The 14,668-nt window shown below is 39.0% G+C and overlaps 1 protein-coding gene and 1 pseudogene across 1 annotated transcript; one reads left to right on the plus strand and one right to left on the minus strand.

Moving 5' to 3' along the window:
- Window positions 1-1,955: 1,955 nt before the first annotated feature.
- Window positions 1,956-2,897, plus strand: LOC142445759 (olfactory receptor 4C5-like). The gene has a single exon (XM_075547679.1). It carries the CDS (start codon window positions 1,959-1,961, stop codon window positions 2,895-2,897), a length of 939 nt encoding a protein of 312 aa, XP_075403794.1. The 5' UTR covers window positions 1,956-1,958.
- A 1,549-nt stretch (window positions 2,898-4,446) lies between these two features.
- On the minus strand, window positions 4,447-5,423 carry LOC142446564 (lys-63-specific deubiquitinase BRCC36-like; annotated as a pseudogene).
- Window positions 5,424-14,668: the final 9,245 nt, after the last annotated feature.

The raw sequence follows: 14,668 nt of genomic DNA on the forward strand, positions 1-14,668 counted from the left end.
AGAGAGAGTTTTGTATAAATGCTAAGTTCACATCAAGAAAACACCCCAACACAGTGCTGCCGAAGCCCACAAGTCCAACATTAATCCATTAATGCACATGTCCAACACCAGTCCACAAAGTCTCCCTCCATCTCACAAAAGACACTATGATGCTAACTACAGAAGGAAAACAGAATCAGTGAATGTGTAATCATCTCAGTGCTGACAGGGGTCTCTACGCGGCTGCTCCAGCACCCAGGGCTGCATCAGAGTAGGTCCATGTGGCTTCTCATTGGGGATGTCTTGCAGGAAGTCAGCCTTGCAAGCTGAAGTAGGGAACTGCTAAGGCAGCTGCACACTGGTTTGATCATCACAAAGCAAGAGAACCGAGAATGAGAACCGTAAGTTTCACCGAGCCATTTATCCCTCTGCCCCTCAATTAACCCCACATGTGTTTATTGGCCAGGTTGGCACAATAAACTAACTACCTCTGTATTGCAATAGGTAAAGATTTTAAGGATACAAATTATATATCTGATATGCTCAACTTTTGTTCTTTTATCAATAATTTGGAAACATGGGAAAAACATCATTAGTATCACAATCACTAATTAGTAACCTTTGTAGATGTGTGTCTTCATTCATAGAACAGTTAAAAACCACAACAGTGTCCAACAAGCTGATTCAGATAAACTGGAGGAAATAGGAAGAGTATGGAGTAATTGAAGAATATCATTATCATTAATGTCAGGGTCCATATCCTAAGGGAAAAATACACAGCAATCCACGCTCTTCCAAACTGACACCTGACAAGCATGCTCTGCCCAATGAATTGTGGCGCTTCCTTTTTCCCACAATTTAAAACTCTGTTTTCTGGACAGAGGCAGTGGATAGTTCTTAAATTGACTTTTGAAATCCAAATGCGATAGAAGTGGTACAAGTTTGAAATAATTTGGGATGTTTTGCATCCTGGTTTCTAACTTATCACCTTCAGGTATTCTTTATTCCAGATGTGTTGGATAATTTATAATATTAAAGACAAAAATAAGCTAGGTTTACAAAATACTGTTAGTTTGTAGAATAAGCTCATCAATCTGACTTCCACAATGGCCTCAAACTTGTATTCAGTTCTGTTAATTTGAAATTAAACTCACCTGCTGATTTGTATTCGCCCTCTAACAAGTTTGCCTCAGCAGCATTCGTAACTGAAGCAGGGATGAGCTCAGAGGATTTTCATGAATTCAAGCTCCTGCTCCTCTCTGTGGGTGTTTCTTTATTTCTGTTATTCTGCGGGTGAAAATATTAAGGCAATGGCTTAAATAGGGTCTGCCCAAGCATATTCACAAAGGTGCCATGCACGTCCATGGTCATAAATCACATATATGTGTGTTTAAGTCTATGTGTGTTACTACATGTAAGTGTGTGATTCTCTATGTGAGTGTATTTATGTAAGCTTCTGTGTGCACATGTGTTCATGTAAGTAAATTCATTTGTCAATGATTGCACATGTGTGAGTGTGTGTGAAAGTATGCGTATAGGTGTGTGGAAATACGGGCATGAGTTGTATTTGTGTATGCGTGGTCTGGCTGTATGTAGGTCTGTGGATGAATGTTTGGATAGGTGTAAATGTGGGTATAGGGATGTGAATGTCCAAATGTACATGTAAAAGAATGCTCAAAATCAAACCAAACTCACTGCGTGTGTTTCTGAGACTGTAACTGTTTATGGGTGTAGAAAACCCAGTCTTTCTGAGGAGCTGCTGGGGGTTTCAAACTGCTAATCATGTGCATCACAGGCCAACAAGGACTCCACCACCAGGGTTCCTAAATAATCATTGTGCGACCAAAACTATAGTCCAACTGTACTTTCCGTCAGTCTTACTGGAAACAGACAGCTCTGACTAAAAGTATTCTGTTTAATTAGCATATATCTGTCATCATTAAAATCCTCATATTATTTGCAGGTAAACCAATATCCAAATGCCACACTGGGTGCACAATGTGACAGAATTCATTCTGCTCGGCCTGACACAGGACCCGGGTGTGCAGAAACTCCTCTTCGCTTTGTTCACAATCATCTACCTGCTCACCTTGGCCGGAAACCTACTCATTGTCCTGACCATCACCACGAGCCCAGCGCTGGGCTCCCCCATGTATTTTTTTCTGTCATTCCTGTCCATCACAGATGGAATCTTCACATCAACCATTGCCCCCAAAATGATGATTGACCTACTGGCTGAAAAGAAAACCATCTCGTTCCGTGGGTGCATGACTCAGCTCTTCACAGAGCATTTCTTTGGAGGGGTAGAGATCCTTCTTCTCACGGTGATGGCTTATGACCGCTATGTGGCCATCTGCAAACCCTTGCACTATATGACCACAATGAACCGACACATGTGTGGTCTCCTGGTGGCCCTGGCCTGGGCTGGAGGATTTCTCCATGGTCTGATTCAAGTTCTTTTTATGGTCTGGTTGCCCTTCTGTGGTCCCAATGTGATCGACCATTTTGTCTGTGATCTTTTCCCTCTACTAAAACTTGCCTGCACTGACACACACACCTTTGGACTCTTTGTTACTGTCAACAGTGGACTGATGTGCATGCTCATTTTCTCCTTTCTGATCACCTCCTATGTAATCATTCTTTGCTCCCTAAGAAGTTATAGCTCTGAAGGACAACAAAAGGCACTTTCTACCTGTACGACCCATATTACTGTAGTGACCTTATTCTTTGTACCCTGTATATTTGTGTACCTTCGACCCACAGTCACCTTCCCCATTGACAAAGCAGTGGCTGTGTTTTATACTACGGTCACCCCCATGTTAAACCCTCTGATCTACACCCTCAGGAATACTGAGGTAAAAAACGCAATGAGGAAGCTCTGGAGTCACAGAATAATCTTAAGTAAATATCCAGCATAATACAGAAGCTAAAAGCAATATCTACTCATATTTTAAAACAATGCTGAGACATTCTAGAATAGTGGTCTTGAACTAATGCTAGAATAGTGGTTTTGATTTGTGAGTTGAACCATATTTTGCTCTCCTTGGTATCTGGAATGTTTAAAGTTCCTACTTTTTTAGTTCCTTTAACTTTTTTTTCATTTGCTAGTCATAACTTTTTATTTTGCAATAATTACAGATGTTCAGGAAGTTTCAAAGATGTGTGTCATTGACTCGTTACTTAGTTTTTTTTTCAATAGTAAAGATCTGCATAATAACAGTGAACCTTCAACATTTTAAAACTTACATTGGTACAAGACTGTTAGTTAGACAATAGCCTCATTCAGTTTCACCAGATTTTACATGCGTTCATTATTGTGTGTATACAGGTTGCTCTATGCATTTTTAACACAGGTAATTACATCAAGATACAGAGGTTTACCTTGTCTCTGGCAACCACTGATCTGTTCTTCATTCCCAGAAGGGTTGTTTCCAGTTTAGGGCTTTACAAAGAAAGTGGTTACAAAAATTCATATACACATTTTTGTACAGATACGGCCTTTCATTTCAAAGATAAATGTGAAGGAGCATAATTACTGAGTCACATGATAAGTGTAGGTTTAACTTTAAAAGACATTTCCAAATTCCTTTCTAGCGTGTCTTTACCATGTTAGATTCCCATCAGCAGTGTTTGATAGATTCAGGTTTTCTGTTAAAAATTCAACAGCATTTGGTATGATCAGTATTTCTTTTCCTTTTAGCCATTCTTTTAGATGTTTAATGATATCACAATGTGATATTGATTTTTTATTTCCTTGTCAACTAATGGTTCCAACATCTTTCCATGTGTTTACTCCAACTCAACAATCTTCTTCATTGACATATCTATTCATCTCATCTGCCCAAATCCTGACTATGTTACTTTGGAGATTTGAGCATTCCTTGTATTGTCCAGGTTGGGTAGATACATATAAGATTTATGTACAAGTTCCCTTAATTTGTAGCTTGTCTTTTCCTTTTCCCTGTAGTTTTACAGAGAGCAAAAATTTTTAATTTTGATGGAGTCTAATATGTCATTGTTTTATTTTGGGGGTTCAGGATTTAATGTGAAAGTCAGAAAATTCATTGCTTGTACTGGATCCTGAGGAATTTCTCCAATTTTTTCTCAAATATTTTTTATTTTGCCTTTTATTTAACAATGCCTTTTGAGAAATACTTATTAAAAGGAGAAGGTTTAGGTTGAAGTTCACATTTTTGAAGGGGGCGTATGGATGCCCACTTGTCAAAAAGGCAATCCTTTCTCTACTTAATTGCTTTTGCACCTTTGACAAAATCACTTGGCTATATTTGTATTGGTCTGTTTCTGAGTGTCCGTGCCCTGCCAGCGCTGTCTTGATTACAGTGGCCTAATGGCAAGTCTTAAAACCAGCTTAATGTGAGTCCTCCAGCTTTGTACATCTTCAAAACTGACTTATTGAAATTAATTTTGCATCTCAGTATTTTTTCTTCCCTCATTTCATCCTCTGCCTTATTCTAGGGAAGAAAGTTCTTGTATAAGTTCTTCTTTTTTACTCTTTTGTTGTTGTTGTTGCAACTGCTGCAAAAACTAGTGATCTTGCTCCAGAATGTGGACTTCTGACTGCACAGGTTCTTAGCAAACAGGAAGCGGTTATAGACCTTGGTTATTGAGTCCAGATGCGTAAGACTATGGATCCTCCTGTATGCTTCTCCTGGAATACTATCTTAAGTAGTTCCACTAGTCATTCAAGGCACACTTTCCCAATGGTGAAAAGAGGCACAATGTGGATTGGGGTTTCAATTCTCTCATACCGTCTTCTTCCTTCTGGCCCTCCATGGAGATGTGCTGGCCCGAGCTCCGGAAGGCCCATGGACTTGAGGCCACACAGAGCTCCTCTGGGCCTGTATGGATTGGAAGCAAGTGTTGAGCACCCATCCAATCCAGTCTTGGTGTTTCTATCTTCAATGAGACAGGAAAAACATCAGTCCTACAGCTGATTCTTCATCTAGTACGTGGCTTATGTGTGAACCTTGGTTCCCCATCTGGCTTGTGTGCTAACATCAACGTGAGAAGGCTTGTGTGCTAAGATCAACATGAGAAGGTCAAACACTGATATGAGGATGAAACTGGTACGAGCCTACACCCCTCATGGGGCGATCTGTGAGTTCACCCAATCTCTCTGCCTCTCTTGAAGCTGGAGAGAACTGCTCTGAAGAAATCTCCACTGGGTCCATCCTTTTATCAGGACATCACAGGATGATGACAGAAGGAATGTGAATAATCTTCTCAGTCCCCACTTTTTTGCCAACTGTTCATAATTCCTTTCCAGTAGGTGCAAACTTTGAGTCACTCCTTATGTCATCATTCAACTGCTGGATGCACAGCCCCATTGCCTGCTTCTCCTCCTCTGTGCTGAGAGCATGGTTGAGGCAGATGAGAAATGCCTCTGATTCCAGATGCCCGGCCTGAATCACCTGTCCCACCATCTTGATCCAGTTGGCTCGTATCTGCTCCAGGTCCTTTAACTTTTTATTGTGAATTGGAGGAAAGTTTACAGAACAGATGAGTTGTCAATTCAACCATTCATTTATATTTTATTTCACATGTTATTGTAATTCTCACTGTAAAACATCACTTTTCCCATAAACTCCCTCTGTGCGATGATTGCATTCCTTTTTCCCTAAAATTCTCTGAAATTTGCCCTCGTGTAAATACTGCCTTTTTTATCTCAAATGGCCAATCATTCAAAAATATGTGTACGTCCTAGTATTATTGTTCTATTTGTAGGCCTGTCTGCTATTTGGCTTGCATTTCATTGACCATGGCAAGGTATTTGATTGTGTGCATCATAACAATTATGGATGTCATGAGAAGAATGGAAATTCCAGAACACTTCATTGTGCTCAAGAGCAACTTGTACATGGACCGATATATTTGTACATGTACAACTATAACAATGGAAATTTGCATGGTTTAAAATCAGGAAAGGTATGTGTCAGGGGTTTTTCCTCTTACCATACCTATCCAATTTGTATGTTGATCAATAATCAAAGGTGGTTTTTTGAAGAAGAATGTGGCATCAAGATTAGAGGATGGCTTATTACCAAACTGGAATATGCAGATGAGACAACTTGCTTTATGAAAGTGAGGAGAACGTCAAGCATTTTCTGATCAAGGTGAAGGATTGCAGGCTTCAGTATGGATTACAACTCATTGTAACCAAGACTAAATTCCTCAAATTGGACCAATAGATAACATCATGATAAACAATGAAAACATTGAAGTTTTTAATGATTTTGTCTCCTTTAATCTACAATCATTGTTCATGAAATCAGCAGTCAGGAGATAAAATGACACACTGGACAGAGTAAATCTGATGTACAATATCTCTATAGAGTGTTGAAATGCAGAGAGATTACATTGATGACTCAGTTTCACCTAACCCAATCCATGGTATTTTCACTTGCCTCATCTGCATTTGATAGTTTGTGATTGAATGAAAATGACCAAAGAAGAAAGTATGCATTTGAATTATGATGCTGTTAAATAATATTGAACGTACATGTACTGACAAAAGAGGCAAGCATGGAAAGACTTCACCTCACATATCTGGGCATTTTGTCAAGAGAGACCAGTCTCTAAAGAAGGCCATCATACTTGGAAAAGTACAGGGGCACTGAGAAAAAGAAGGTTCTCAAGAAGAGGATTGATACGGTAACCACAGCTATGTGCTCCACCACAGAGACAACTGTGAAGAGGGCCAAGGGCCATGCAGTGCTGATTTTGTTGTGCATAGTATTGTTATGGGTCAGAACCATCTCAGGGATCCTGACAACAACAAAAACTTTGTTTTACTGAAATTGGGCCATGTGGTTGAGTACAGTTCCTTACCTGAAGGGTAACTAAGGGCCACAGTCTTGGAGATTCCAGGAGTCTCTCTGTCTTACCAATGACTGTAGTTATTTTTTTTAATGATGTTGAGTTTTATTCCACATTTTTCTCCCATTCCATTCAAGATCTTCTAATGTTATCTATTTCAGAGCAAGTGTAGCAGTAGCTGGAACTACCTGGTTTTTCTGATCTCATAGTTTTGGGACTGGCCTTTGTGGAGTTGATTAGATTATTGGACTAATTGTTTCTATGTGCATTTAGTTTTCATCACTCTTCTTTCCTGCTCACAGAGAGACCAACAATTATATTGAAGACACTCCTAATAAGCCTGTAAGACCCCAAACCTACCACCAAAATAGGAGGTAGAACTTTTTCTTTGTGGAATGTATTATGAAATTTTGATCTTGGTGTCTCCTGAGATTTCATCCTGAACCCACAGACCAAGTGACTTTTCCTCTCATAGTATTTGGTAATGTCTAAAAACTTTTCATAACTTTGCCCACTGCATGTTCCACTACTTTCATAGATATGTTTGCAACAAAAATTACTTGTACTGACACCAAGTCAACTCTAACTCATAATATGATGCTAGAGGACAGAATAAGAGACCTGCTCCCAGTGGATTCTCAAGCTGTAAATTTTAGGGTATTGGAAAGCATCATCTCAATCACAAATACCCCCAGTGTTTTCATAGGGCTGATTCATGATGACCACCAACCATAGCCCCTCAGTAAACACCCATGTACAAATAGCCTATCAAACATGTATATACATGTGGGTATACTCCTATTCTCCTACAACCATTCAGCCTGCTTGTGCTTGTCTGTACATGTAACCATAGACCAATGTTACCACAAGATTGTATATAAAACAGTGTTTCCTTTCATTGTTTTTAATTCTCATGTGTTTCCTACTGTTTTTCCTGCCTCCGTCATATCTTTTTGCTTATTTTCTTCTTAGTGTCTAATGCATTTTTTTTCAACAAAGATAACATGTGTCTACCTGTAACCTTCCTCCGCATCCTACCCCCACTTGACATGATCAAAGAATGTTCCTTTTAGTGTGAAAATCTTCTCTTAAATTCTCAGAATTGTTTCATGCGATATTGGTCCTTCTGTGGTTATTTCATTCAGACTAAAGTCCTTCAGGTCAATCCATGTCTCAAGTGTTTTACAGATTCATCGTTATATCTTTCAATGTTTTGTAGTATTCCATTGTGTGTATATAGGATAGCTTATTTATACATTCTTCCACTGAGTTCATGTATTTTGTTTCCATATTTTTTTCTAGTTTGAATAAGGTTCTGATGAACATGTATATATCTATTTATGTTTCAGATCTTATAACTTTAGGATACACACAGAGTAAAAGGATTGCAGAACTTTGTGGTATCTCTCTATCCAATCTTTGAGGACGCATGGTGCTGGTTGTCATAGCGACTGCACCATTTTGCATTCCTACCAGCAGAGAAAGACATTGCCAGTCTCTTCACATCCTCACTCGAATTTGTGGTTTCCTGTTTTGTTTTTTCTAACTTTGCTATTCTTGCCAGGATGAGATGATGCATTTGAAGACTAACTTCTACTTATCACTCTTCTCTTCTTTTCTTCAATGTCAGCGCATTGTTTTAATTCACACCACTCTAGTGATTAGGCATCACAAAAAATTCTTTATATGTTTGTTTAGCTGAATGTGTTCTGCCATGAAGTAATATTTCACGCCTTCTACCAATTTAATTGGATTGTTTTTCTGTGGAAATTTTAGTCGCTACTCTCATTGTTGCTTATGAGGGGTTTATTTGTCCAGGATTCCCTGTGTTGCAAGCTCTTATCGATATTAGTGTACATGTGTGGTCTATCTGGATTTATAAGGTAGAATTGGGCTCAGAATAGTTGGGGCATGTGAGGAAGCATTAAGGGACTAAAACTAATCCTCCAGATTATGAAAGATTTCCCCAATTTTCTGTTCCTCTACTGTATCTTATGTTAATTATGTAACAACAAAGTAAATAAAAAGTGAATATAGAGTCAATTCTGGTTCATGATGATCTCTAAGTGTTTTAAAGTAAAATTCTGCCATAGGACTTTAATGAAGAGTAAATGTTTAGTACATAATCAAGCTTTACTTACTAGTTGCCTCTAGGTACTTTCAGACAGTCTATTCCTTAGTAACTTAGTATGTAACCATCTGTGTCATTCAAGAATTCCTAGAAAATGAATATGCAACCATTTAATAAACAATTCATTGCAAATTGGAAGATCAGTTTTCCTCAATTTTAGTGAACCTAGGGACCACTCAACAAATATACATGTGCTCCTACCAGATTTTCCAGTGCACAATTTAAGTAGGACCATGTGACTAGTTCCCAGAAGTGGTGTGTGTCAAATTCAGGAGCCAATGTGCTACTCTCCAGATATCTTTTTCTCTGATGCAGCAGTCCTGCACATAGAAGTGGGTATATGACAAAAAGAAGCACCACAGATAAAAAGCTCTGCTGGATGGAACTTCATAGTGTGTGTTCGCCCATTAAGCAAGCATCGAGCAATTTGCTCTGAGTTAATACACCCAGTGGCATCGACTAGGAAGGTAATTTATGATCTCAGTGAATTTTTTGGTACTAGAAGTTTCATACATACAATATTTTTGTGAAGGCTGATTTAAAATATCAGTGTGCAGCTGTGAAATTTTGTATCTTGTTCAGGAAAAAATGCTGAAGAAATTGTTTTTTTGAACACAGCTTACAAGAACAGCACTGTGGGAAAAACTCAAGTGTACAAGTGGTTTTCTTGTTTCATAAAAGTTGAAGTGTCTATTGATTACAAATCTCATTCTGAACATCCGTCAACTTCCTGAATGGATGAAAATGTTGATACACATGGTGCAATTTTGCTCAAAGACCTACGATGAACCTTGAAGGGATGGCAAAGTTTACTTGACTATCTTGGAGCTTGGTTCAACAAATTTTAACAGAAGATATGGGAATGAGAAGGCAAAATGTGTGCCTTGTAGTCTGACTGACTAGGAAAAAGCACATCTCTTAGAAACTTATCATGCTTTAAAAGAATAGCTCCGAAGTGACCCAGATAGTTTTTCCAAATAATGAAACATATGCTATTCCACTGACCCCAAATGCACACATCAATCAAGGCAGTCAAAGATGCCATCATCACCTTCATCAGAAATATCAAGTGAAATCCAACATCAAGACGATGTTCATTTGTTTAATGGAGTTAAGGGGCATGGTGCATTTGGAGTTGTTTCCTCTAGGTCACACTAATAATCAAGCTTTCTCTTTAGAGATTCTGAAAAGACTGCATAACAGTGTGCAACAAAAATCCTGATTTGTGGTAGCCTGGGGACTACCTTTGCCAATGCAACAATGCACCTGCTCACGCAGCCATCTCAGTGTGCCAGTTTTGAGACAAAACAGAATATCACTCTTGCCCCACACACATTTAAACACCTGACCTCACTTCATACACCTTCTTTTAGTTTCCATGAATAAAGAGGAATGTGTACGGACAGTGATTTGAGACATAGTAGTGAAGGAAAAAAAAACAAGGGAAACTCATCCATCCAAGTAAATGAGTTTGAAAACTGTTCCACAAAAAAAGAGTAGACAAATGTTTTCAGTGTAATGGAGAATATTTTGAAGGTGATTAGACTGTTTTGTAAAAATCAATAAAATAAATACATAACTATAAAAATAAAATTTTGAACTTCCAGGAAGATGGTGACTAAATAACACATACCAGAGGGATTCCACAGAAATAAGCCAAGAAGAATTACTTAGAGGGAAATTCAACACTGCTGGATCACAGGAGGAGCATCATAAAGACAAGTAGGCAAGACCCACAAGGTTGTGAAGGGCTGGGCTTTTGACTCACCACAGTGGAGGCCAGCTAGGGTTTGACCTTAGCCCAGCACTGTCTTGGCCAGAACCTGGATTATTTGGAGCTGACGCAGGGGCTTTATCTCAACAGAGCCACAGATTGCTGCTTCCTGGGGGTTCCATACATCCTTGAAGTTCCATAGGAAGGGATTGGGGATCAGCTATATTGTTACTTTTGTTTCCTCTCCTCTCTCTATACCCCCACAGTCTCGGTGGGCTTACCTTTAATTTTTTTCTCCTCTTTGTCAATTTCTTGCTCTCTCACACACCAGACAACCTGCAGACCACTCCCCTTATCCTAGGGCATTGAGGCATGCCCCTCACAAAATTAGGTGAGCTCCACCCTGTGCAGCTAGACCAAGGCTGGGCAAAGCCCCGCCAACCTCCACCAGGGGATACCCCATCCAAATTCTTACTGGGGAATTACTGGTTGTGTGGCCGGGGGAGCTCCTATTTTTCTTCTCTTATCCCACATGACTGATGGAACATCCTCCGACCTACCTTAGTGCCTAACAAAGCCTAAGGCAGCTTTGCCAATACGCACCAATGTTCCAAACTGCTGCAGGAACCTCTGTCCAACCTTGTAATACGAAAGCAGGCAATCCACCAGCCTTCTGGATCACTCCCATGAGAGGGCAGCCACAGGAGTATAAAGTGGTAGGTTAATTCCATAGTGAAATTAGCTGTAGGCAGTTCAAAGAAGCATTCCTACAAGTTCCACGAGAGAGCCAGTGCTCATCAAATCCCTGGAAAATGGCAACTGGATCCTCTAAAACAATTCAAAGCAAACAGCCATCAGCCCCAAAACCTCAAAACAACAAAAAAAGGAAGAAAAAAAGGGAATGGAAGAAGATGTCCTGAACATAATGACAAACATAGAAGAAACAAACATTGAGCTGCCACAGACAGAAAAGTTCAGAATGCTGCTTGGAGTCATACAGGATATGAGGGAAACAATAAAGAAAAATGATAAAATGATAGAGGGGATAAAGGCGATACACCAAAGGGAAATATGAAAGCTTAGGGATAAGATAACCAAAAGTGGTGGCAGACACACGGACCTCAAGAATCGACTTGAGGAAGCAGATAACCGCACAAGTGACTTGGAGGACAGCCAAGCAAACTTTAACAAACATGAACAAAAATCAAAGATCATCAGAGAAACTGAAGAAAACCTAAGAGCTATGTCTGATTCTATGAAGAAAAACAACAATAGGATCATTGGATTACCAGAGGAAGACACGACAAAGAAGTCATCTACAACAAGAGTAAGAAAATTCTTGGAGCAAAACTTCCGCAGCTTAATGAATGAAAACCAGGCAACCATTCAGGAGTCTGAAAGAACACCAACTAGACTAAATCCCAAGAAAAAGTCACCAAGGCACATAATAATTAAACTATTCAACTTTGAGGAAAAGGAGAAAATCATGAGAGCAGCTAGCGAAAAACAAGCAGTCACATATAAACGTTCCCAAATAAGAATATTCTTACACCCATCAGCAGAAACTATGAAGAAGAAGAGTGCAATAACATTCCAAAAATTGAAGGAAAACAATGCAAACACAGAAACATTCTCCCATCCTAAATACTTGATCAAGATAGATGGAGAAGTAAGAGACATCCCAGACAAGGAAAAAATTAAAGAATATGTTAGAAGAAACCCATCCCTAAAAATATCCTTGCTGACCCAGTATGGACAGAAGAACAACACTCACCAAACATAAATTAGAGACTGCCACATAGATCCACCTCACACAGAAGGCAGCAAAGAGAAAACAGACTCCAAGATAGCATTGTCTTAAGAATGCAAAGAAGTCAATTATGAAACTCACACACACACACACACACGCACACGCACAACACAACACACTAATTAGGAAGTTACTAAAATACACAACACCAAGGTATAAGATGGCATCACAAAGTCTGAAGATGAAGATAATAACCCTAAATACCCATGTCCTGAACTCAGGCATTAAAAGACTGAGGCTAGAGGACTGGCTTAGAAAACACAATCCATCAATCTGCTGCCTACAGAAGACATGTCTCAATGCTACAGACAAAAGTAGGCTGAGAATCAAAGGCTGGAGAAAAGCATACCAAGAAAACAGCAATTCAAAAAAAACAAGGGTTGCAGTCCTAATCTCGGATAATATTTTTCTCAAAGTACAAACCATGTAAAGAGATAAGGAGGGACACTATATAATGCTTGTGGGAATGGTAGACAAAGAACCACAAGCATTGCAAACATATATTCCCCGAATGAGAGACCACCGAAAGCATCAACCAAACACTTCAAAAAGTGAAAAAAGAAATCACAGCTTCCACAATTATACTGGGTAACTTCAACACACCCCTCTCTGAGAAAAGCAGAGTCAGCAGGACAATCCCACTAATAGCAAAAGAAAAGAATAAAAATCAGGGCTGGCAAACCTAACCAAAGAAAGGAGGGAACAAATATCAATAGCAATAATGAGGGATGAGAGAGGGGACATTACAACAGACCCTAATGAAATCAAAAGGATAATTACATAGTACTAAGAAGGATTGTACTCCAATGAATTCAACAAGTTGGAAGACATGGACAAATTCTTGGAAAAATAATCCTTCCCTAGACTGTCCCCAAAGGATATCAATAATCTCCACAGACCCATTGCAATAGAAGAAATAGAAAAGATTATCAAAAGATTACCAACAAAAAAATCTCCTGGACCAGATGGCTTCACTGGAGAATTCTACCAAGCATTAAGGAAAGAACTAACACCCATCATAAACAAACTCTTCCAGAACATAGAAAAAGACGGCAAACTCCCAAAATCCTTTTATGAAACTAGTATAACTCTGATACCAAAACTGTTCAAGTTTCCACAAGAATTACGAGCTACAGACAAATTTTCCTAATGAACATCAATGCAAAAATATTTAACCAAATATTGGCCAATAGTATGAAAAAGTATATAAGCAAATAATTCACCATGACCATGTGGGATTCATACCAGGGATGCAGGCATGGTTCATCATATGACAGACCATTAGTATCATTCGCCACATTGACATGAAAAACTATAAGAACTGCATGATAATATCGATAGATGCAGAAAAACTATTCAGCAACATCAAACATCAATTCCTGTTTAAGACACTTGAGAAGATAGGAGTGGAAGGAGAATTCCTCAAGACAATACAAGCTATACATGAAAAACCATCAGCCAGCGTGGTAGTCAATGGAGAAAACACTAACACAAGCCCACTGAAAAAGGGGACCATAAAAGGATGCCCCTTGTCCCCACTATTATTTAATTTCATGCTGGAGGTTTTAGCTAACAGCATAAGACAAAGAAAAGACATCAAAGTATTCATCTGGAAAAGGAAGAGGTGAAACTTGTTATTTGCAGATGGTATGATTTTTTTTAAAAACCCCTAAAGATTCACAAGGGGAGTGCTGGAAGAAATAGAGGAGTTTGGCATAGTGGCAGGATACAAGATAAGCAAATATAAGTCCATTGGACAGACATCAGATTAGAACATGGAAGACATCAAAAAGGTGGTACCCTTCACAATAGCCAAATATAAAGTAAAATATCTAGGGATATGCCTGACCAAAAGAACAAAAGATCTATATGGGGAAAACTTCAGAACATTACTACAAGAAACCAAGAGTGACATCAACAAATGGAATGATATCCCATGCTCATGGATTGGAAGACTCAATATAATAAAGATGTCAATTCTGCCAAAGGCACAACATAGGTTTAATGCAATCCCAATACAATCACCCTCATCTTTCTTCAAAGAAACTGAAAAACTGATTACCAACTTCATATGGAGAGGGAAGAAGCCCAGAATTAGCAGAGAACTCCTCAAGAAGAAGGACACAGTGGGAGGACTTATTTACCTGACTTTAGCACATACTATACAGTCAGAGTTGTCAAAACCGGATAGCATTGG

The sequence above is a fragment of the Tenrec ecaudatus genome, chromosome 4 (assembly GCF_050624435.1).
Source record: "Tenrec ecaudatus isolate mTenEca1 chromosome 4, mTenEca1.hap1, whole genome shotgun sequence".
Classification (NCBI taxonomy): Eukaryota; Metazoa; Chordata; class Mammalia; order Afrosoricida; family Tenrecidae; genus Tenrec; species Tenrec ecaudatus.